This window comes from Odontesthes bonariensis, chromosome 15 (assembly GCF_027942865.1).
Source record: "Odontesthes bonariensis isolate fOdoBon6 chromosome 15, fOdoBon6.hap1, whole genome shotgun sequence".
NCBI classification, from domain to species: domain Eukaryota; kingdom Metazoa; phylum Chordata; class Actinopteri; order Atheriniformes; family Atherinopsidae; genus Odontesthes; species Odontesthes bonariensis.
The window spans coordinates 10,037,701-10,061,833 of NC_134520.1; the positions used below are offsets into that span (position 1 = coordinate 10,037,701).

Consider the following 24,133-nt stretch of genomic DNA (forward strand, 5'->3'; position numbering starts at 1 on the left):
CTTTTGATTTATTTAGATGCTGTGATAATCCTTAAGATAGTCACTTCCCTGATGCAAGATTCTATTGTAAAAAGGGCACTGAAATATCTGTCTGGATGGATGGTGCACTAAATGTTCTCTAACACATGGACATACATTTTCTTTTCTTACTTGAATAGAAAGAAAGCTGTGATAAACATTTGGCTGGAACCTGAAATCACACATAAGTTACGATACTTTCTTTCTCTTGAGTAATTTCTTAGGCATCGTTACACAAACATCTTTTGGGCTAAGTATTGCCTCAAAGCCTGAAGTCCAAATCCATTTTTCTTGTGTAAGAAGGGTCACCAACTCGGGTTTGAAACCTCTGCAGTTCCTGTCATGCCATATTTCACTGTGCAGTGTGTGAACAGAGCAGATCTGACAGGTCTCTGCATGAGGAGAGAAGGCTCGGTTAAAAAACAGTTTGACTCTGTGATAAATGGACTGGCCACTGGCCCATTAGCAGACAACATTGGTCACAATGAGTCAGTTTACAAAAAGAACAAGAAAAGAAAAAAGCTCCTCTCCCTTTGGATGAGAGACATGCTGTCCTGACACATCCTGAGATATATATGTTGAGACTAGCCGGTGACTACTGAGCTACTGTGGCCAAAGTTAAATCTTCCAATCATGACTAAGTCAAGTTGCTAATCCTGCACCATTATGATTGATGGCAGCAGCCTGCTTATCATAGTTTCAGTCCCATGTTTGTAACATCTTTTCCACAGGTTAGGTTATACATGCAGAGGTGGGTAGAGTAGCCAAAAATTGTACTCAAGTAAAAGTACTGTTACTTCAGAATAATATGACTCAAGTAAAAGTAAAAAGTAGTCATCCAAATAATTACTTCAGTAAGAGTAAAAAAGTGCTTGGTGAAAAAACTACTCAAGTACTGAGTAAATGTTGAGTAACGTCTGATTTATTTGTTAACACAAGCATTCAATCAGACAGACAAAAATACTAAATAATCATCTTTAGGCAAATTAGAGTTCATCCAATTGATAAAATAAATTAAAATGAATGAATGAATTACAAAATAGCTTAAATTAAAATAATCCAGTTAAATTCAAGTACTTCAGTAAAAAATAAAAGAGACTTAGGAAATGTTTAAAACATATGTAACCCATATGTAACCTCAAAACAAACATTCGCCTATCCACGGGGGAAACGAATTTAGGAAACGTACCGCTCCATGTTTCCTCAACTTAGATGTTGAGTATTTGAATGCTGAAATGGCCGTTTGTTTTTGGTTGACACAGAAGACACATAATGTAGCTGCTGTTTCGCACTCTTTGTAGGGTAAACATGCTTTCAGTATGAGGCCTCTTCATTGCGTCTTCATTTCCCACCGTTGATTCTGACATTTTTCATCTGTTTCTTTGTTTGTTTGCTACGACTGTAAACTGTAAAGCTAACCCGTCCCGCCGCTGAGATTGAGTATGGTCACGTGACCAGACTGCACGGCTACGTTTGATTGGTGAAACACAGTCAGGTGGTAGAGCCTTTGGCGGAAGTCTCTCTCTCTGTCTGAATAAAATTAAAACGAGGCGTACGCAGGGGGGATAAAAATAATGACACGAAGAATACCAAAGAGGTAAGAAGAAAAGTAATGAGCTCACTGTAGCCTAATGTAGCGGAGTAAGAGGACAGTTTCTGCTGCACAAATCTACTCAAGTAAAAGTAAAAAAGTATAGTGATTTAAAACTACTCCTAGAAGTATAATTGTTTTCAAAAACTCAGCAACAAGAGAAATTCAATTATGCTTTTATTACCTTTAATACATTTTCAATTACCTGTTTTTGCAATTTCGAGCTTTTTTGACGTTTTGATATTTCTATCATAATTAAAAAAAGAGAAAAACTTACAACCACACAAGCAAAATAGATTGAATTCCCAAGAGCTACTTGTGTGAGTAAAGTTAATGACGAACGAGAACCTTGGAACTGCTTGATAATGATCAGTCAGACAAGCCTTGTGAAAAATCCTGTAATTTGTGACACCCAGTCGCTGATCAGGTTTGTCAAAAAAGTTCCAAAAGAAAAAAACATCCCGTAGAGTGAACAATACAATGATCTGATGATGTTCGTTCCATTCTGATAAATCTGTCGTTGCCTTTTGATCCTGGCCTATTCTGTTTTGAGACACTGACTTATTAAAACTAAGATGTACTTTTTTTTAAGCTAGTTGGACTTCTGTGCAACAAGTCCTCGACGACCCATAATGAATAATCTCTAAAGTACCGCCTTTACAATTTGCAGGAGGGAAATACTGCTCATATGAGTTTCTACATTAGAGCAAACCTCATTCCTTTGAGTTTATTTTAAAAAGCCACAAAGTCCTCATCACGATGTAACAACATATGGCAACTGCTTTTCACTTTTTCAGCTCCATTTAGTTAACGCTACATTTCTTTTTGTACAAACTCCCGTGTCATTTCCTGCTTGGTTTAACTGTTAACCGAATGTACTCTTTAATTTCTTTAGTTAAATGAGCCTGACACGCATATCGTGTCTGAGCTGTAAATGTAGCAGTCCACTGGCCCCTGCAGAGCAGCACTGAGCTGCTGGGACTGAACAGTGGAGCCTTTCGTGTGGGTGACCTGGGTTCAAATCTTGACACCCCTGCATGAAAGGTACTACTTCCAATAAGGATCCTTAAGCAAGACCCCCTTACCCCACCAGAGTGCGTCGCTTTGGATAAAAGCATCTGCCAAAATGCATAAACATAAACATACTGCTTTTAATCAAATAGATGTGGAAGTGCTCTTGAAGACTCACTGCAGCACATGATGTACCTTTTCTTTTATCTGTTGCTTTCATTTTTTAATAAGGCACAACCTAATTCTCTCATACTTGACTCCTTCTGTAAAGAGTATTTTACTACTATTCTAGACCTTCTTTCGCGTTAGGCACTTCAGCCCAGAGCAAAATACGTCTTTAACCTATGACGTGGAACTTGTCTTAGTGTTCTCAGGTGATAAATGGCTTTGAAATTTAGAAAATGAAAACTAGAGCTTGATGTATGTTATTTTTGTCTATGTTATTATTTTTTCAGCCCCCTACTTTCGTGCTTCTTTGCACACAAGTCACACATATTCGCTCACGTTCTCTCCTCCTTGACTTTTCACTGTTTTTTTCACTGCTTTAAATTGGCTGTCCGTGAGTCAATTTAAAGTTGACACTGGGAATGTTTGACACTGGGAATGTTTGTTTCATCAGCAAGCGGTAGAAGTAGGAGAGCAGTGGAGGAATAAGATTAATTGGGGGGAGAAGACTGGGACAAGAACATGTGGGAAAATGAAATTGGTGGATGGAGGAAAAAAGAAATAAGAATGAGAAATACATCATGGAAATAAGATGAAAGTGACATTAGAGCATTCTTAAAGCGTGCGTGTGTACACACGCACGTCAGTTACTTATGTCAGAAGGATATAGATAAATGTGATCTGTTATCTATAAATCTATCAACCAGTCAATCATCACATGTTTGGGATCCACCACGTTTTACAGGTAACAAACCTCAGTGACAGGATTCATTAAATCTCAAGCTTAAAGTTAGATCATCATAACATTTAGAGTTAAGACTCCAAGAAAGCAGAGTTGATATAATTTGTTCAGACCTGAGGATCAAATAAGGCAAATGTGAATACACTTACTTCAATAGAGTTTAGATGTCTTTAGGTTTGAATTGGACAGATTTTCTAACTTTAGAAAGGAAAAAGACCAGAAGAATGAAATAAGCAAAGAGCTGGTTATGTTATAATACAGGTTGAGAGTCGGTTGCATATCCAAGTGATGAGTGGTTGGTAACATGACCTGCTCTTGTCTTGAATGGCTTCAGTACATATATACTATGGTCATTTAAATCTGCAATGCAGAGATGATCATTTGCATAGAAAAGTGGTTAAATTGGAATTTAACTTTGAATTTAAATTTGATTTGTTTAGTTAGTTTAAAACAGCTCTAATTTATATATTCTATCACTAAAGCTGCCATTTTCAGAGTGGGTCTGTAGAACATAGTATGGACCCACACTGGCTCAGAAATCTCACTTTGACTCGATGTAAGATCTGAAGCAAACCTCACACAAATAACTTTAATTTTACAAATGGAGCATTGACTTCTTTATTTAGTAAAGGGCTCTGCCTCCTAATATAATTAAATATTTACTGTTAAAGTCAGTTTCAGTTAACATTGGTTAATCTTTACACCCCGACTACATACTGTAAATGTTTTTGGTTTGCCATTATTTCCCAGGTCTTGGCATAGGTTATCTAATCATTACAAACATTCATACAGACGCATACAGATTGGCATCTTTAAAGTTGAGCAGTCACCCAGTTTATTCTGTTATTTATTTATTTATTTTTCAGTCATTCATGGATATCAGAGGCTTTGTCTGTAGTATATAAAAGAATATGAGGAGGAGGAGATAGACATGATTAAGATTTAATCAATTGAGTCTCACTCTTCACCAACAGAATAAAAGTATAGCTGTATTATACAGCTATAATCTTCTTTTGCATACTACAGGCAAAGTGCATGATGATGATCTCAAAATGTATGCATCATCTTCTGTGTGCAAACTTCTTTGTTTTGGACTATATAATATTTTGCCATGGTTTCATCATTTCTGGACCCAAAAAAAACCGACTCATGCAGCAGGTAGCACATTTAAAAGATTTATTTATAATAGGCAATGAACAGATGGAGGATGAAAGATTGATCTGGCTGAAAGTAGTGGCTACGCTGACAGCCTGGAGGCATCTATAAAGAGGGAGAGGCAGAGTTATCATTGGTAGGTAGAGGAGATTGGAGACAGACTTCAGAGAATTAAGGTGGATACTTCTTACGGGAGTATTTCAGCTACAGGGGAGAGAATCAGCAGGCAGGCTGGGTTCTAGTACTGGTGGCAATATAGCGGTGGAAAGTGGGCAGGAGGGTGAGTTTCCAGAGAAGGGGGAACCAAGGAGACTTTACACTAGCTTTAGGATATAGATTTCCACGAGATGCAGGCAGATGAGTACTGCAGGTGAGTAAACTGTTTCCAAAGACAGAATGCTGGAGGAGAGGCAAGAGACAGGAATTACAAAAGGGCAAGTACAAAACACAGAGGTCAAGGAATGGCGCAAATTTACTACCATAGCAGATCTGGCAGAGAATTGTAGCCTCGGTCAGTCCTTAAGCACACAGCCTCCTGATGAGCGATGATTTGCAGGCGTGTAACTGCAGGCATGGGAAGGACAGCTCTGCCAGAGGGTGGAGACAGGAAGAATTCTGCCCACCACCGCACCTATAAGGAGAACACAGCGAAAAAGCCCAGCCCCTGACATCTTTACATCTCCTATGTTGGGACACATTTCTCCATTCATACTTGACATATTTGAATAATTCTGCTGGTACTTCATACACGTCATGTTTCACAGTCATTTTGATAAATTACGTCTTCGTACAGTTCTCTTCTGAACAACTGTTTTGATAAATAGCTTCATAGACGGCTCACTTTTTGCATGAATGAGCCCAGTATCCATTCCAAAAGTTTGAGGACACACCATTATGTACTCAGACCTTAATACACTTTGAAGAGACTACTTTTTGAAAATCGTTGACTGAAGGTTCTTTGGGTTATACCAGAAATTGTCTGGTGTGCGTTAAGTCTGTAGTATTTTTTTCAGCCATTTATACTTAAATTCCATATGTAGGTAATGTCTAAAAAGTAAAAAGAATTAAAATCCTGCCAGTATAGAGTATATGTCGTTGAAACTATCTTCGACCACAGTGCACCTGGAGATTCACGCTATCCACATCTGGCCCTTCATGTGCTGTCTGAGGAACTCTGAGGGCTGATAACATTTTCATTACAGAATCTTATCACTGTACGATGATCAAGTGACAAAATATCCCTTCAATTTCAACCTTGCCTTCAAAAAATAAAAGAACAGAAGAAATAAATGAGGATAGACAGACCTGCATGCAGTGTGGACATTTAACAGCCTGAAAAGAAAAATAGTGTGGAAAAATACACGTCAGAAGCTTTCTTGGTTAAGTCTTTGGAAACCACATGTTTTGCATACAATTGCAGCCCACTCAGATGAATTTACATTTGAGCTCAAGTTGCTGTGGTAAAAGTTGTGACAAAAAAAGTTACTAACAAAAACTTGAAACGCTACATTGATTTTTGACTAGAAAAGGTCAGCTGATCATTGCTTTTTTCCAATCAAAGATGCCTGGCATTAATATTTGACCAACAGGGAATGGAATGTTCTGCACTTATAAAACTAACCCAGTGACTTTTGCTAAATATTTTGAGTAAATAAAGATACAGAAGATTTTATTACCGAGTCGAACTGAATTATCTACATATAATCAATGAAATGCCTGTTCTACAAAGTTGCTGTCACTTTATGTGATATTTGACAAGCCTCAAACATATGAATAGAAGAGATATATCGACAGAAAACGCATTCATAAAGTGGTTGGATTTTACTGTCAGAACCATGTCAGGGTATTAAAAAGTACCTAGATATAAAATGTCTTTCCTGGAATTTGATCAGTCCTTTAAACTGTGTTTTTAGATATGAAACCCATCACCACATCTCCATGAATGTACACCTCACAAAGCAGAGCACCACTTTTTTCATCTTTTTTTTTGTTGAAGTGTGACTCCCACTTTTATCCCTAGGAATTGATTCTGTATTTATAGTTGACATATAGTTTTAGATTGCTCGTTGAGCTGTGTTCTGTTGGGTTCCTTTTTTTTTTTAAATGGTCATTGGTGATTGATTAAGCTAGTGTGTCTGTATGCCAATGGTGACATTGACTGATGCATAGCAATATGTATGTCGGGATAGCACCTGTGCAGAATGTTCGATCAATGCTCTCAATGATTACCTCATTCAGAAAAGAGGGAAGCCTGCAGGCCAAGTTGGTATGTGTGTATTACTTTGTGCTTGTGTATCTGTGCGTGTGTGTGTGTATGTGTGTGTGTGTGTATCATACTTGCTATCTAGCAGGCTTTTAAGTCATGGGTTATTGCTACGTCAGAGTGTGAAACTCCTCTTCATTGGTCTCCAGTCAATACTGTTGTCGGGGTTTTGGGGATGTGAGAACAGAAAAAAAATGGACAAAACGTTATCTGGAAATACAAAGTTTGCTTCATTGAAGGTTAAATAAAAATCAAAGTTGATTATGTGTGCTGTCGACCAGAAATTCAGTTTCATACAACCACATCTAATTGGTTACTTGCACACCCTTTAATTATCATCTAACTGATGGGAGAAAACTGTTTGAAACATACTTACCTTTCTAAGGATATCCTGATACATGTTGAGTTGAACTTAATCATATTCTGCCACTACAGAATTCACCTGATAAATGGAAAGCAATGCATGTGTGAAATGGGTTTTGTTCTTATTGGTTGCCCCTTTCATTTCCTGTTTCTCCACTTGTGTTTGCATTAAACCCGTTTCCTCCTCATCCAATCCCTTTTCAAAAGATGAAAAAAAAAAGATTTTCTCAAGTGACAAGGGCTTTGTCCTCCTCCTCTATCCATGGATGCCAGTAGTTGTCTGGATTTTAGCTTTCCTTTGGTGTTGAAGACAAAGCTGTCATTTTGTTTCTTTCCAAATTAGACCATGCTCACTATAATGAAGCATTGCTGATGCTAGCTTGTTGCTCTGGCAGTCCCTGCCTTCTTTAAAAGAAAGAGATGGAAATTGTTCTATGACTTGTGGAGAATGATCTGGTGAGGACCCAAATGCAGATTCAGAGGAAACCAGAGGTTGGAGAAAACTTGAACTGATTTAAAACTCAAATGGAAAGGGCGGCTGAGCAGGAACACCAAGAAACAATACTAGATAGATAGATTTTTATTTTCGCACATGTACTGTATAAAAAAGAAAATGTATGCAACTATTTGTACATACAAAAGAAAAAAAAAGAGAAACAAAAAAATTAAAAAATTCAATCACATAAAGTGCTAATACATAACAAAACACCACACATTTTTTGAAAAAGGAATGGGAAGAAGTAAAATACTTTTTTAGTTTCCCACCACTTTTTAACTACTCTTCAGTTTGTAAATATCCTAACTACAATACACCTATATAAATTTATGCCATATATACACTTCCTAAATATCTAAATAAATATATAAACACCAAAATAAATATATATACTACACACATATCCTTGTAAATATAAATGTAAATATGAATATATATATATATATATATATATATATATATATATATATATATATATATATATATGTATACAACTATCCCCATAAATAAGTACCATATACTAATTAAATTACAATATAACAATTAACCCTATTCTATTCATATATTTATCCCTCATCGTCCTCCGTTAACATACTTCCTCTTCCATGTACTTGTTTAAAAATATTTTTTTGTACCTTTTTTTAAACAGAATTATATTTGCACTTTGTTTTATTTCTGTCTGTACTGTACTAAATTATACTAAACCAAATGCAGACAAAGAAAAGCTAACCAGAACGAGAACAAACCATGAAAAAGAATAAGAGGATGTAATGGCGAGGAACTGACAAAAACTGTAAAAAAACAGAGAGACTGTGGGGGAGATGATTAGAGAGCGACAGCAGCTGAGACAGATTGAATACAGACGAGTGAGTGGGGGTAATGACCAGACAGGAGGCAACTGAGATGGGAGAGAAAGAGGAACAAGAAACCAAACAGAACTAAGACAAGACAAGACTAACTGACCCAAAGGAAAACTAATGAAGACAAAACAGGAGAGGAGCCCAAAAAACCGCAGACCCTATCAGAAATAGCCAGAGCCAGAGGTGTAAGAGACAGCAAATGATCTTAGCATGTTAGTCTGAGGAGACAAAAATAAAGATGCAGGGATAAAACGCAAGTTGGATAGATAAAAGTTTCATGTTCCTAATCAGAGCTGACACCAGCTGAGACTCCACGAGTATCTGAGCATCAGCCACTCACACAAACAAGGGAACACACACACATTTCACAGTGGCAGCTAGGAGGCTAAAGGTCAGTGTCAGGACCTGCTTGTCACTGGACAATTTAGAATTGACACATGATCTCTGTTTCCCTCCTGTGTGTGTTTGTGTGGTCGCTTGTGTGGGATAGTAGCTGTCATGCAGCTGTCTTGTCTGCTCTGATCCTCACTAACCCCTCAGTAAAAAAAAAGAAAGAAAAAAAGATGCAACTTTAATGACAATCCAGTGAGCAGCTTCATCTGTCACATTTCTTTCATTCTCTTATTTTTTGTGGACGATAGCTTACTTAATGTTTTCAATAATCAGAACGATTCCTGCTTCCATTCACTCCAACTTGGTGTTACTCTCCAAGCCTGACTCTCCAGCAGTAGAGTGGCTTTGATATATTTTACATACATGTATAAACATCTCTCGCTCAGGTGGAAGATCAGTGGTTTGACTCCCGGCTTTCCTGGACCACCTGTCGAAGTGTCCTTGGGCAAGACATTGAACCCCGCTTTGCCTACCAATTCGTCCAGTGGTGTATGACTGTGTGTGATAAAGTAAAAAAGCACTGTATAGCTTCTAACATTGTAAAGACAAGGACATGCCGTATGAGTGTGTGTGTGTAAATGTGGCTTGAAGTGTAAAAAACACTTTGAGTGGCCAACTAAACCAGAAAAGGGCAAGATAAGTGCAGTCCATTTACTATTTATCAACCATATAAATATAAATATATATATTATATATATAAATATATATATATATATATATGTATATATATATGTATATAATGCATATTGTATGAGTTATGAATATTAAAACAAGTCTTTCTTACAAATAAACACTTACTTTGTGCTGTAGTGTCTTAAATTTGTTTTAGAATGGAGCTCTCTATTTTGACGTAGGCTAAATGGCTGACATGAATTTGCCATAAACTTCATGTATCGTTTGAGAGTCATCCCTCTGCGCAGCATCCTTCTATCCACACATCCCACACACGTCTGTTTCCCAGACGTTCCACATTTTTTAAATAGGTGACTCTAGTGTGTACTCAGCACATAGAAAGCACTGAGTCAGCTCCTGCTTATCAAATCGCTTGTCAAAATTACAAAAGAGAACTGGGAGACTGCTGTTGGCCAGACTTAGACGCAGGAAGCTGGGAAGAAGTCCCCGGCTTTACAATGAATAGAAAGCAATTAAAAACAAATGATGTTGAATACTGGAGGAGCTATATCTCATCAACATTAGCTACTAATGCAGTTCTTCTTACAACATGTTATAAAATTAATATAGCAGCCCTTTATTAACATTCACTCTGAGTGAATGTTGATAAATATATTAATTTTACCATGTCAAGTTGTTGTGAATAACATCTGCATATTACTGGCTGGGTGCTTAAGCTGGTTAAAAGGATGTGCACAATCATTTCCACATCACCCGATGGCAGCTTCAGGCCCTGTGGCATCACATGTTCTGGGGGGCATTGCTTTATGTGTCAGTGTGTGTGTGAATGGAAACTTAGAATAGTTAAAAAAAAAAAAAGAAAGTTTCTGTTTTTCTGCATGTCATGCATCATGCTGTCTTAAATACATTTTTGTAAGGTTGCATGAATTTGATCTGAAGTTTCTCCTTACATTTTCTTAATGTGAATGTGTTTTGTGAGGGTGTGTATATGTGTATGTATGTGTGTGTGTGTGTGTGTGTGTGTTTGAATTTGTTTACAGTGGCATGTATGTACAAGAAACTTGTCTTAAAGTGACACAGGTTGGTTTTAATGATGAAGCACCTGACCACTCCCCCTTTTAAACCATTAAATCAGGTAGTTAAACACAATACCAACACATACGTTCAGTTGACAGAGAGAAAGAATAAAAAACTCATTTGAAGAAACAATTTTCAAATAATGACTTTGTTTTTAGTGTTTCTGGATGCATCAGAAGCTTTAGAATTATAACCCTTGAAGTGTTCGTACATATCCATGTGAACAAGGCCCGATTATACATAATCTTTGATCTGAAAAGAAGAGGTAAAGTAAACAGATAAATAGAAATGAACTTTCTCTCTGTTTCTTTAACATTTCCTGATGCAGTGGCCTTGCATTAAGAGAATTTTAAGATGCAGGATGCGTGTTTGTGTCTATTTGAGCCTATTCAAGGTTAACACCCTGAACACACAACTGGTCCAGTTGCTAACATGGTGCTCTTCAATGCTCTGCTTCTGAAAGATGCTGCGTTATTTACAGTCACCTTTTTTCTCTGCCATAATTCCCATCAATTGCATAATGCCTCTCGTGTGTGAAAATCATGCCATTTGATGCACTGTTTGAAACTGAAATGTATGTCTTTTGATCCTGTGAGTTTATCTTCACTTAATTCTTCATTTTTAACAGAGAGCTAATCTTTTTGCCTCTTTTTTTTAAAGTCCCTATTTTCTTGCTTTGTAACTATCTTAAACAAACTCTTACACCGTAAACATGCCAAATAGACATTTTTAGTCATGTCTTCCCAGTTCTTGTCGGTGTGAGAATTTTTCTTCAAAGAATGGCTGTAAAAACTATAATCACTGACAAACTTTCTCATCTTTTTAGAACATCTTTTGAAAACTGTGTTTGTTCTTGATCACCTTGTTTTCCTCCATCTTCTCCTTCTTGGTCCTATAGGTCCCCTTACAAAGAAACACAATGATGATTTAGGTGATAGTGACCGCGCGGACGATGAAGGTATTTTTTCCCCCAATGCCAATCTGGTTTGCATGACAAGAGAAACCAAACTTACCCTCTCTCCAATTTTTATCTTCTTTGATTTTCTTACATTTCTTGTCCTTTTTTTGAAAGTATTGGACATTTTCTTTTTGCTCTTTACTCGTAAAATCTTTTTGGGCTGGTGTGTTTTGTCCTTTTCAGCTTGATGTCTAGAGTTTACATGTCTCCCACCATTCTTTGATATTAACACTGTAGCATAGATTCTCTGCTTGGATTTGCTGTTTCCTTCACATTTCCTTTTCTTTTCTATGTTGCATAGAAGTAACTCTTAACCCTTCAGCCAGCTCTAACCACATTTTTGCATGATTCTCTTTTAATTTGCCCTAATGTGGTCATGTTTGAAAAGGTTGATTCTGGCTAACTGGCTTGCATACAATACTAACACTTCACACTTTGGGCATCAAATCAGTGACCTGAGTCTGTATGACTTGGTAATTGCAACATAACTCCTGTTGCTCCAATCAACACCAACGCAATTTTCACATTTTGTGGACTGCAAACAGCAGAGGCAATTAGAGTTAGTACCTTCAGTAGATGCTGCTTTCAGTAGAAGAGGAAATACCTCATTTGTGGAATTTCATTTCCTGAGTACCTATTCTGCAAAAGGTAAGATATGATAGTGGTCATTATATGAAGATTGTACCTTTCTGGCAGAGATGGCATAAACTAGCAGGCACACTTTACGGTAAACACACAAAATGTTGTGCTTTATATGGTACAGTGCATTAGCAACAACTATCAAATGAATATTCCTGACACATTTTTCTGTAATTTAACGTTTCTCCAGTCTGTTCCTAAGTTTTGCCAAGGGCTGTTTTTTTTTTTTTTTCATGTAAAAAAACGTGATCCTGTATACCAACACGGCTGCAGTGCCTCGGCACTGTGTTGAACATTATGCTGTGTTCATGGCATGTTAGTTTCCTCTTTCATCCATGACCTGATTCAGTCCAACTGACTGAAATAAATAAATCACATGCCAGCTCTAAGATATCTGCTCTGTAAACAATAATAAACAATAGAAACACTTAAAAAGGTCTAGAAATGTATTTGCATTTCTCACATGATTTTAATGCTTTAAGATATTTAATCATATCTCAATGCTCAGCATAAATGTATCTAAAAAAATAGATGCCTAAGGAAGATATGACTGAAACACTGCTTCTCTTCATATTAAAATCAAATGCAGTTTGAAATAAATGATACTTTGCTTAAGGCCAATAATTACAATCATACAAAAGGTGTACTTTTGCCTGATTTTTCAACAAAACTAAGTCCTTTAAAAAGTCATATCAGAATCAAAATGTGCTTAATGAAATTTTGAGACAGAATAATATCCCCTTAAGACTGCCGCTGTGCAATTTTAGTGACAGGCAGAGAGTCTTAATAAGACACCTCTACTGAATAATATCATGAATTAAACAGAAATGACATCCAAATAAGACTCACCACCACCTGGATGACTGTGATCTGTTAAATAATGTTGTTTTTCTGGAAGCTCAGACACACACAGGCACACACACAAACACTAATATGATTGGAGAAAGTCACACACTGGGATTTCAATAAAATCCCAGCAAGCCTCAAGTATTATCTCGATAAAAGATGCAAAGCAGAAAACTAATCCATATATAGAGGAAATATAGAGGAAAATATGCTTTAGAACACTTATATGTATGAACACACAGTAACACACTTTGTCAGGCCAACTCTGACCAACCTTCCCATTCCCATTGCCCCATCATTTCTTGATCTCGCTCTTAACATCTTACCTGATGATGTACAATCAGAGATTATCCCCCCAACTTCCACTTCAACCTCCCACTCGGCAAATCTGGCGTTTTACAATCTCTTTAAACTCAGTGAAGCCAGTGGTTGTAATTCTTTTTGTGCTTGGAACAGAGATGTAAACGGATTTGATTGAGGAGGATTTGCCCAGACATTTTCGTTTTTCTAGCATCAATTCAAGCTGGAGTGTCTAGAGGTGGACGTCCTTTAAACTATGGAATCTGCAAAATTCTTGACAGGCCCCAGGAATCTCATGTAAAGTATTATAAGGCAATACCTGTGGGATATTAGTCTTCTCATAGATAAAGTACACAGATAGAGTTTAGAGGGAGAACAATGTGGATTTTGCTCATGCCATGAGTCATGCGAACCAAAGAAAGGATCATAAAAGCTCAAATGTGTCCCATTAAACTTATGCTTACAACAAAAAGCAAGTTAGGCAGCTTGAAATTACATTAATAAAAGTCTTGTTTACCATTAAAAGTTGCTTTCTTACGAATTTAACAAAAGCTCTTATTATTGTCGGTATGTAATATGATATCTGATACATATTATCTTATATATTCCATAATATAATATACATTTTCATAATATAATTTCCTTTTGGGAAGTATTTTTTCATTTGATTTAATTTCCTGAATATATTTCCATGTATATATATTTTCAATATATTTATATGACCAAACTTTAATTTTTTCAAATTGCTGTGATTTTCATTATTTCTCATACCTTCACTTTTACAATTTCCATATATTTCTTCTCTTGCTATTTCTGTGTGGCACTTGCCATTTCAACCACTGCATGTACTATTCTTCCATTTTATAATGAGTTTTGCAATCCTGTACATAAGAAATCTCTCCTTGTTTGGTATGAACTTGATAGCATGGACTATAAGACCCAACTAAGTTCTATACAGTAAATGCAAAGTATAAAACAGGAAGCAATATTTCAAAATTTGCTTTACTCTATACGCCGTTTCACAGAAATTTCAAGTCGTCACTAATGTGCCTTTGTTACCTTTGAGGCGAAATGGGAAAAGGTCACGGCTGATCTGCCTATGACACCTAGTCTATTCCACATCGTGTCTTGTTGTTAGTAAGCGTACACTGAAGTGGGGCTTAGCTGCCTCTGTTTAGTGTGTGGGAATTACCAAGCGGGAACAGTGTTAGCTAAAGAGGATGTTTTTTTCTTCACATTCACATCTAAAGGGCTTACATGTGCATGCATGTGTTTTAACACGTACAGGGATTTAACACGTTCTGACACACAAATTACTCTGGAAATTACAGGAGGATATGTGAAGCTTGCTATTAAAAGAAGAGAAATGGCAGAAGATATTCAGGGATGCGATAGCAAAAGCAGTAGACAAAACAACAAAGCTTTTGATAAAATATCAAAGGCTAAAGTAAAAGCAGTAGCAATAGAGAAGTTGAAACTAAAAAAGCCATGTGGAACAGAATAGTCAAAATAAAAACATGTAAAAAATATTTACACTTATATTTATTATTTTATTACTATTATTTAATTTTCCACATTTTATTTCCAATGTTTTTTGATTGTTAATTGAACGTCATACTTCCCCATTAATTTTCATGTTCTTTTATAGATTTACTCTTTTTGTGAAACTCTTCTTATTTTTTTAAATAAAACTGTATGTAGTACAAAAATATACACAATGAAGGAGCCTTGATAAGCAGCCTGTATTTATGACATCATCAAACACGAATTGTGACCTGATCCAGCAAAATGAGTCACAGTGACCCAAATGTCAAAATTGAGATTTTGGTATCAAAAGAAAGGAATGGAAATAAGCTTTAAAATGATACCATAGTCAAAGTCATACGTTGGATGGTTTTCAAAATATGGCCATTTGATTTATGATCTTCCACCCTTTTTTTACGATTGAAAACCTGAGAAAATCGCGTTTAAAGTTTTTAGCCCGTTTTTTTGTTGATAGCTTTCAAAATCCTGTGAATTTAAGGGGATAAACTCTTTATCCATCCATCCATCCATCCATTATCTTCCGCTGGTCCGGGGATCGGGTCGCGGGGCAGCAGCTTGAGCAAAGAGACCCAGACGTCCCTGTCCCCGGCCACTTCCTCCAGCTCTTCTGGGGGGACCCCGAGGCGTTCCCAGGCCAGCCGAGAGACATAGTGTCTCCAACGTGTCCTGGGTCTTCCCCGGGGCCTCCTCCCAGTGGGACGGGCCCGGAACACCTCACCGGGGAGGCGTCCAGGAGGCATTCTCACCAGATGCCCGAGCCACCTCATCTGACTCCTCTCGATGCGGAGGAGCAGCGGTTCTACTCCGAGCCCCTCCCGGATGACCGAGCTTCTCACCCTATCTCTAAGGGAGAGCCCAGACACCCTGCGGAGGAAACTCATTTCGGCCGCTTGTATTCGCGATCTCGTTCTTTCGGTCACTACCCACAGCTCGTGACCATAGGTGAGGGTAGGAACATAGATTGACCGGTAAATCGAGAGCTTCGCCTTCTGGCTCAGCTCCTTCTTCACCACGACGGGCCGGTGCAGAGCCCGCATCACTGCAGACGCCGCACCAATCCGTCTGTCAATCTCCTGTTCCATTCGTCCCTCACTCGTGAACAAGACCCCGAGATACTTGAACTCCTCCACTTGGGGAAGGATCTCATTCCCGACCCGAAGAGAGCATTCCACCCTTTTCCGGCTGAAGACCATGGTCTCAGATTTGGAGGTGCTGATGGTCATCCCAGCCGCTTCACACTCGGCTGCGAACCGCTCCAGTGAGAGCTGAAGGTCACGGCCTGACGACGCCAACAGAACCAAATCGTCCGCAAAAAGCAGAGACCCGATTCTGAGGTCGCCAAACCGGACCCCCTCAACGCCCTGGCTGCGCCTAGAAATTCTGTCCATAAAAATTATGAACAGAATCGGTGACAAAGGGCAGCCCTGACGGAGTCCAACCCTCACAGGAAACATGTCCGACTTACTGCCGGCAATGCGGACCAAACTCTGACACCGGTCATACAGAGACCGAACAGCCCATATCAAGGAGTCCGGCACTCCATACTCCCGGAGCACCCCCCACAAGAGTCCCCGAGGGACACGGTCGAACGCCTTCTCCAAGTCCACAAAACACATGTAGACCGGTTGGGCGAACTCCCATGCACCCTCCAGGATCCTGCGGAGGGTATAGAGCTGGTCCACTGTTCCACGGCCAGGACGAAAACCACACTGCACCTCCTGAATCCGAGATTCGACTATCCGGCGGATCCTCCTCTCCAGTACCCCCGAAAAGACCTTACCAGGGAGGCTGAGGAGTGTGATCCCCCTATAGTTGGAACACACCCTCTGGTCCCCCTTTTTAAAGAGGGGGACCACCACCCCGATCTGCCAGTCCAGAGGCACTGCCCCCGATGTCCACGCGATGCTGCAGAGGCGTGTCAACCAAGACAGCCCCACAACATCCAGAGCCTTGAGGAACTCAGGACGGACCTCATCCACCCCCGGGGCCTTGCCACCGAGGAGTTTTTTGACCACCTCGGCAACCTCAGCCCCAGAAATGGGAGGTCCCACGTCCGAGCTCCCCAACTCTGCTTCCTCATCGGAAGGCGTGTCGGTAGGATTGAGGAGGCCCTCGAAGTACTCCCCCCACCGACTCACGACGTCCCTAGTTGAAGTCAGCAGAGCCCCGCCCTCACCATACACGGTGTTGACGATGCACCGCTTCCCCCCCCTGAGCCGCCGGATGGTGGACCAGAATCTCCTCGAGGCCGTCCGGAAATCGTTCTCCATGGCCTCCCCGAACTCCTCCCAAGCCCGAGTTTTTGCCTCAGCAACCGCCGAGGCTGCGTTCCGCTTGGCCTGTCGGTACCCATCAGCTGCTTCCAGAGTCCCACTGGCCAAAAAGGCCCGATAGGACTCCTTCTTCAGCTTGACGGCCTCCCTCACCACTGGGGTCCACCAGCAGGTTCGGGGATTGCCGCCACGACAGGCACCGACCACCTTGTGGCCACAGCTCCGGTCGGCCGCCTCAACAATGGAGGCACGGAACATGGCCCATTCGGGCTCAATGTCCCCCACCTCCCCCGGGACATGGTTGAAGCTCTGCCGGAGGTGGGAGTTGAAACTCTTCCTTACAGGGGATTCCGCCAGCCGTTCCCAGCAGACCCTCACAATACGTTTGGGCCTGCCAGGTCTGACCGGCTTCCTCCCCCACCAGCGGAGCCAACTCACCACCAGGTGGTGATCAGTTGACAGCTCCGCCCCTCTCTTCACCCGAGTGTCCAGGACATACGGCCGCAAGTCCGATGATACGACTACAAAGTCGATCATCGAGCTGCGGCCTAGGGTGTCCTGGTGCCAAGTGCACATATGGACACCCTTATGCCTGAACATGGTGTTCGTTATGGACAATCCGTGACGAGCACAGAAGTCCAACAACAAAACACCACTCTGATTCAGATCGGGGGGGCCGTTCCTCCCAATCACGCCCCTCCAGGTCTCACTGTCATTGCCCACGTGAGCATTGAAGTCCCCCAGCAGGACGAGGGAGTCTCCCGGAGGAGCACTCTCTAGTGCCTCCTCCAGGGACTCCAAAAAGGGTGGGTACTCTGAACTGCCGTTCGGTGCATAAGCACAAACAACAGTCAGGACCCGTCCCCCCACCCTAAAATCGCGTTTAAAGTTTTTAGCCCGTTTTTTTGTTGATAGCTTTCAAAATCCTGTGAATTTAAGGGGATAAACTCTTTATCTTAAAGCTTAATTTTACCAAAGGCATTTGTACACATATAAAATGGTATTAAACCAGACTGAAGCCCAAATGATTAGAAAATATTTATTTTTGTTCCCACACACACTGCTCCACAGCTCGACATAGCCCTCGTCACCTCATTAATATCAGTCACAGGTTGCTCAATGACTTCATCGTCATCTTCCACATGAGTGGCGAATTCTTGCTCCTTTTCCATATCCGAGTCTTCGACATCGCTGTCATTATCTTCTTCAGAAGATATCACGTCAGTAAAAAAATCCGTAACTAGCGCTAGCAAGTCTTGCTGTCCAGCAGCAGAGCTAAAATTGGACGCCACGAGAGTTTAAAGCTTTCGCGACTCTACTTTCTTTAGCGAATTACATTTTAAAACAAAAACACAGATCAACACACTACACTATACTACAGTACTACACAATACTAATATTGTAATAAGACGATGACTTTTTTGACAATGACGAATATTGAGAGACTTTCTACGATTAGTTTAGGCTACACCAACACAGATAGCTAGTTTGACAGGAGTGATGGCTGGACCATTCGCGTGCACCAGTCACTCGAAACGTGACTTCCCGCCTATTGTGGGCCTTTGTGTCACTGTGTGTGTACATTTTTAAGCATTTTGATTGGTTTTATGAAGTGAGCAGAGATAGAGACGTTTCAGAGGTAAAGGGAAATCCTCAGAGGTATTAGGAACGGTAGACGTTAACGGGAGAGGAATCGATGAATTTGTTCAACCTGTTCAATTTTAACGCATTTAATACAACTTGCAAGTCAACTTGAATTGTCATTTACGTGCCTTTCCTCAATTATATGGACTATACAACTTTGGGAGATTGTTTTTTAATGTCTATTCTTTGAAATTAGCCAAAAAAAAAATTTTTTTTTAATCCATTGTTTTTTCACGTTATCTGCCCGTACCTCAAAATAGAACGTTGCGACTTCCGACTCATTTCGCCAGAGCGGGTCACAATTGTTTTTCTACGATTGCAGACACAGATCTGAGACCACATTTAGAAAATACAATGGCAAATTAAAGGATAAGACCGGTTTTTTGACATTGGGCACTTGATTTCACATTATAACATGATGTTCTACTCACCCCTGCTTGTTGTTGAACATTTGGAGCTGTTCCGAAGATATTCGCGAGGCGTCTGGCTGCTCTCTTGAGATATTCGGCCATGAAACGGTTTCCTATGGGCAAGCTTATACAGGCACAAACTATGCTGTTTATAATTTATTAATTACTCTACACTAGCACTGATAACGTGGAGGTGCGTCGCTTACTTAAAAAAATCCGGGTTATTGTCATTTTGATTTTTTTGTCGAAAAGTGGGTGTTACTGACGTCCTCGTCGTGCTACTGCCACAGACAGCCCACAGACCTGCTGCCTATTTATTCATTCGGCTAAAATTCAAAATTAGTAACCCGGATTTTTTTTAGTAAGCGACGCACCTCCGCGTTATCAGTGCTGGTGTAGAGTAATTAATAAATTATAAACAGCATAGTTTGTGCCTGTTTAAGCTTGCCCATAGGAAACCGTTTCATGGCCAAATATCTCAAGAGAGCAGCCAGACGCCTCTCAAATATCTTCGGAACAGCTCCAAATGTTCAACAACAAGCAGGGGTGAGTAGAACATCATGTTATAATGTGAAATCAAGGGCCCAATGTCAAAAAACCGGTCTTATCCTTTAAAAAAAGAGAAAAAAGCAAAAAACTCCCTGTGACTGTGGTTGGTTTGATAAGAACCAAACCAACCACAACAACCTCTGAATCTGAAGCCCCTAAATCTATTTGATCATAACCTCACACTGGACAGCTTTATGCTGGCATTGTACCTTTATTATCATACAACTGTCCCTCACTCATTAATTGAAAGACCAAATAGTTGAGAATAGTATGAGATTGCCTTTCATTTTCACTACTTTATATATGTTTTTCTGCTCACTGAGAAAGAAATCTCAGAGGATAGTGTTACGACTCCTCAGGAGGCTGGACCCACAAGCAGGAGACGATAAAACCAGGGGAAGATTCCAATCCAAAAAAGGTTTATTCCAATAGTGAAAAGTAAATTCAAGCTCTGCTGGGGAAAAAATGTAAACTGAATACACCCAGCCAACGGCTGGGGAGATCCAGTATGGGTAACGACTAAAGAAAAACCTCTGTGGGCTGCAGGCGGCTGGGGGTGACGCTCACGACACTCTGTAAAAAAAACAGAGGAAGGCAAAGTATTATTATTTAAGCACCAAGAAACACTGTGTACAAGAATCTTTGTAAAGACTCAGTGGTCCGCAGGTGTGTCAGCGTGGAGCCACCCCTCAACCACCAAATACTGAGAGAGATAGTTTAGTATTCTGTATTGTTTCCAATCACTGTTTTTAAAAAAGTAAAAACTGTGAAAGCTTCATTTTAATAATCATATCAATATTAATGCGACAATTGTCTCACTTAGAGAATGGGGGACGCAGATGCAGGAGATGTAATTCCAATACTTTTATTCGGAGGGCAGCAGATCAACAAACAAAAACGCTCTTACGAGGATAAATACCACTTGGCAACTTGGAAACAGGCTTAGTAAACGGGCTTGGCAATAATACGAGAATGATGCACTTCACAGGGACAGAAACAACACACTGGCACAAGACAGGGGGAGACACAGACTCTTAAGCACACCGGGGTAATGGGAAACAGGTGGAATCATTCATACCACAATCAGACTGGAGCACAAGAGGAAGGGCAAGTGACCTGAAACGAGAGGGAAGTTAATCTTTCAAAATAAATCAGGAAATGACGAAAAAATACATGAAACGAGACAAAAACCCAACTTAACCTCACCGCGGTGTGACAACAATGGCTCTGATAATCAGTTTAAATACATCATTAACTCAATTTATGCAAAGTTATGATAGGGAGTGATGGAGTCCTCCACCAGCTAAATGAGGATCAATTGATTAGATCTAAGAGTGGAAGGAGAGACAAGGGTCTCAGTAAGCTGATAACCTCAAGGTACAGTGTGTTCAGTATATGCAGGGATGTGTTTCAGTTAGTACATCCAGGTACAGTAAATTTAGGTAAATCCATCAAATATTCCCACGTAGCTGAGGCAATTTTACACTAACCTCACCTCATTACTGCTGACCTTCAGTGCAGAACAAAAAGACGCAGCTATAACAGCTCTGCTGAATGCACCTCGCTGAGGCAGGAATTCATTCATTTTTTTCTGTAATACTTGGGAGCACATGTACATATCCCCCAAACAGTGTCATTATGCATGCCCTCTACAAAGAATAGAAAGATGGGTAAAATTATCCACACCTCAAGAAAAGTACCCGACTCTCATGTGAAGACTGGATGGGTCAAAGCGTTATCATAAACACTATTCAGTATCAAGTAGTATTCAAAACTGCAGACGTGCCCCACCTCCAATCATCAGCATGAGTTTTGGCATTGTTGTAATATCATCATTTGTCAGTAATATCCATCTGTGTTGCTGAATGTCACTCAGTGGATCCAAGTTTGTGGTACACCCTGGAGAGGTCGACAAAAACAACCATGCAGGCTCATATTCCCTGCTCGGGTCAGTTTAGAATCACCAAATTAATTAAATTAAATTTTGGGGTTGGAAGGAAGCCAGAGTACCCACACATGCACGGGGAGAACATGCGAACTCCACACAGAATGGCCCCAGCCAGGATCCAAACTAGGAAAGCTCTTGCTGTGAGGTGAGGGTGCTAACCGTCACACCACCGTGCAGCCTGTCATTGATCCTATTGTCTTCATTTCTTCTTTTTTTAATTAACAGGCAACAATTTCCCAAATTGGGATGAAGAAAGTACTTATCTATCTATCTATCTATCTATCTTAGTCAATCAAGATTTAAAGGATAAGACCGGTTTTTTGACATTGGGCCCTTGATTTCACATTATAACATGATGTACTACTCACCCCTGCTTGTTGTTGGTCATTTGGAGCTGTTCCGAAGATATTCGCGAGGCGTCTGGCTGCTCTCTTGAGATATTCGGCCATGAAACGGTTTCCTATGGGCAAGCTTATACAGGCACAAACTATGCTGTTTATAATTTATTAATTACTCTACACTAGCACTGATAACGTGGAGGTGCGTCGCTTACTTAAAAAAAATCCGGGTTATTGTAATTTTGATTTTTTTGTCGTAAAGTGGGTGTTACTGACGTCCTCCTCGTGCTACTGCCACAGACAGCCCACAGACCTGCTGCCTATTTATTCATTCGGCTAAAATTCAAAATTAGTAACCCGGATTTTTTTAAGTAAGCGACGCACCTCCACGTTATCAGTGCTAGTGTACAGTAATTAATAAATTATAAACAGCATAGTTTGTGCCTGTATAAGCTTGCCTATAGGAAACCGTTTCATGGCCGAATATCTCAAGAGAGCAGCCAGACGCCTCGCGAATATCTTCGGAACAGCTCCAAATTACTCAAAAAATTATTCAAAAAACCGGTCTTATCCTTTAACATTTAACATTCTGTGATAGAGAAGTTTAAAAATTTCACCAGGATAATCATTATCCTCATCATCTACGTTATGTAATCGTCATGGCTGTGACAGGAAATCATTATTTTCCTTCAATATCATCCACACTAACGTATTTCACGAGTATCTACATAACCAGCAGGGTTATCATCATAGGTGTCAACACAATTGCAGGTATATTACCAGGGCTCTAATGGTTCTGAAAACATTGTCATTACCACCTCGATGTCCTATCATTTTATTTTTCATGTAATTGTCATGCTTTCATCTACGTTGCTACATTCGCATTTGCGAGAATCCCTTCACCTTTTCGTTGGAGGTTTCTGGAACTCCTCCAGTGGAGAGTTAGAATCTGCTGCTAATTTGTGGCCACTGCCTACTGTGACAGAAGAAACACAACCATGAAAAACAAGGGAAAAAAAGGATAAAGAACAAAGTTTTGAAAGAATGAAAAAGGGACAAGACCTGATACACTCACAAGGAGACAGCAGTTTACCAAAAATGGGCCTCAATATCATTTCCCAGTATATTTTGGCTATCAAGCTTATTATTATTAGAAGGTTATGTCAATATCAAATTGTGGTGCATTTATTCTGTTGTTGTCCAACATATAGACAAAAAACAATTAAATAGTAAAAAAAAAAAAAAAGTATGCAGCACACTTCATTAACATTCAGCACAAAAAAAAAAAGGTTTCAGTGCAATCTGTTGGTTTTCTAGCTAGGAAATTGTTTTTGAATTGGCTCTATATGAACGAATTGGATTATTTTATGAATAATTATGATTACAGTTAATTTAATTCCAATTGGCTTGAATTGGACTTTATCATCTAAGTGCCTTGAGATGACATTTGTTGTATTTGGCGCTAAATAAATAAAAATGAATTGAATTGAAATTGAACTTTTTAGGCTTCATATTGCAAAAAAAAGCACTTTAACCATGTCTCTTCTTTTTTGGGGGGGAAAAAAAACTAGAATAAAATCAAATAAAAAACTACAACTACAACACCTCTGAACTTTAGAAGCAAGTAAAAATTGAATGCAGTTTCTGCATTGCAGCTGGATATCCAGTTGTCTTCTGGCTGAGAAGCTGTACCATCACACTTCCCCATAGGCTACTTATTCCAGTGTGCGTCATTCAAACAAACTCAAGAAAATTGTTAGGCCACTTCATTTATATTAGTAAAGTAGTAAAGTACGTTAACTTGAAGAAAAAGAAGTCACAAATGAACACTTAGACGAACAGATTTTGGTGGGATTTTCAGTACACTGAGAAATGTTTGACAAACCTTGCAAACCAAAACATGGCCGTGCTGGAAA

At 39.6% G+C, this 24,133-nt stretch overlaps 1 protein-coding gene across 3 annotated transcripts in view; it reads left to right on the forward strand.

Annotated features, from left to right (window-relative positions):
• nlgn1 (neuroligin 1) overlaps positions 1 to 24,133 on the forward strand; it is a 331,652-nt gene that overhangs the window by 99,499 nt on the left and 208,020 nt on the right. For 2 of the 3 annotated variants that reach the window (XM_075484973.1, XM_075484971.1), the window contains one exon: positions 11,666 to 11,725. The exons of the other annotated variant lie outside the window; for it this stretch is intronic. In XM_075484973.1, the coding sequence (XP_075341088.1) occupies positions 11,666 to 11,725 (60 nt within the window). The remainder of the gene's footprint in view (positions 1 to 11,665; positions 11,726 to 24,133) is intronic. 3 annotated transcript variants of the gene reach the window in all.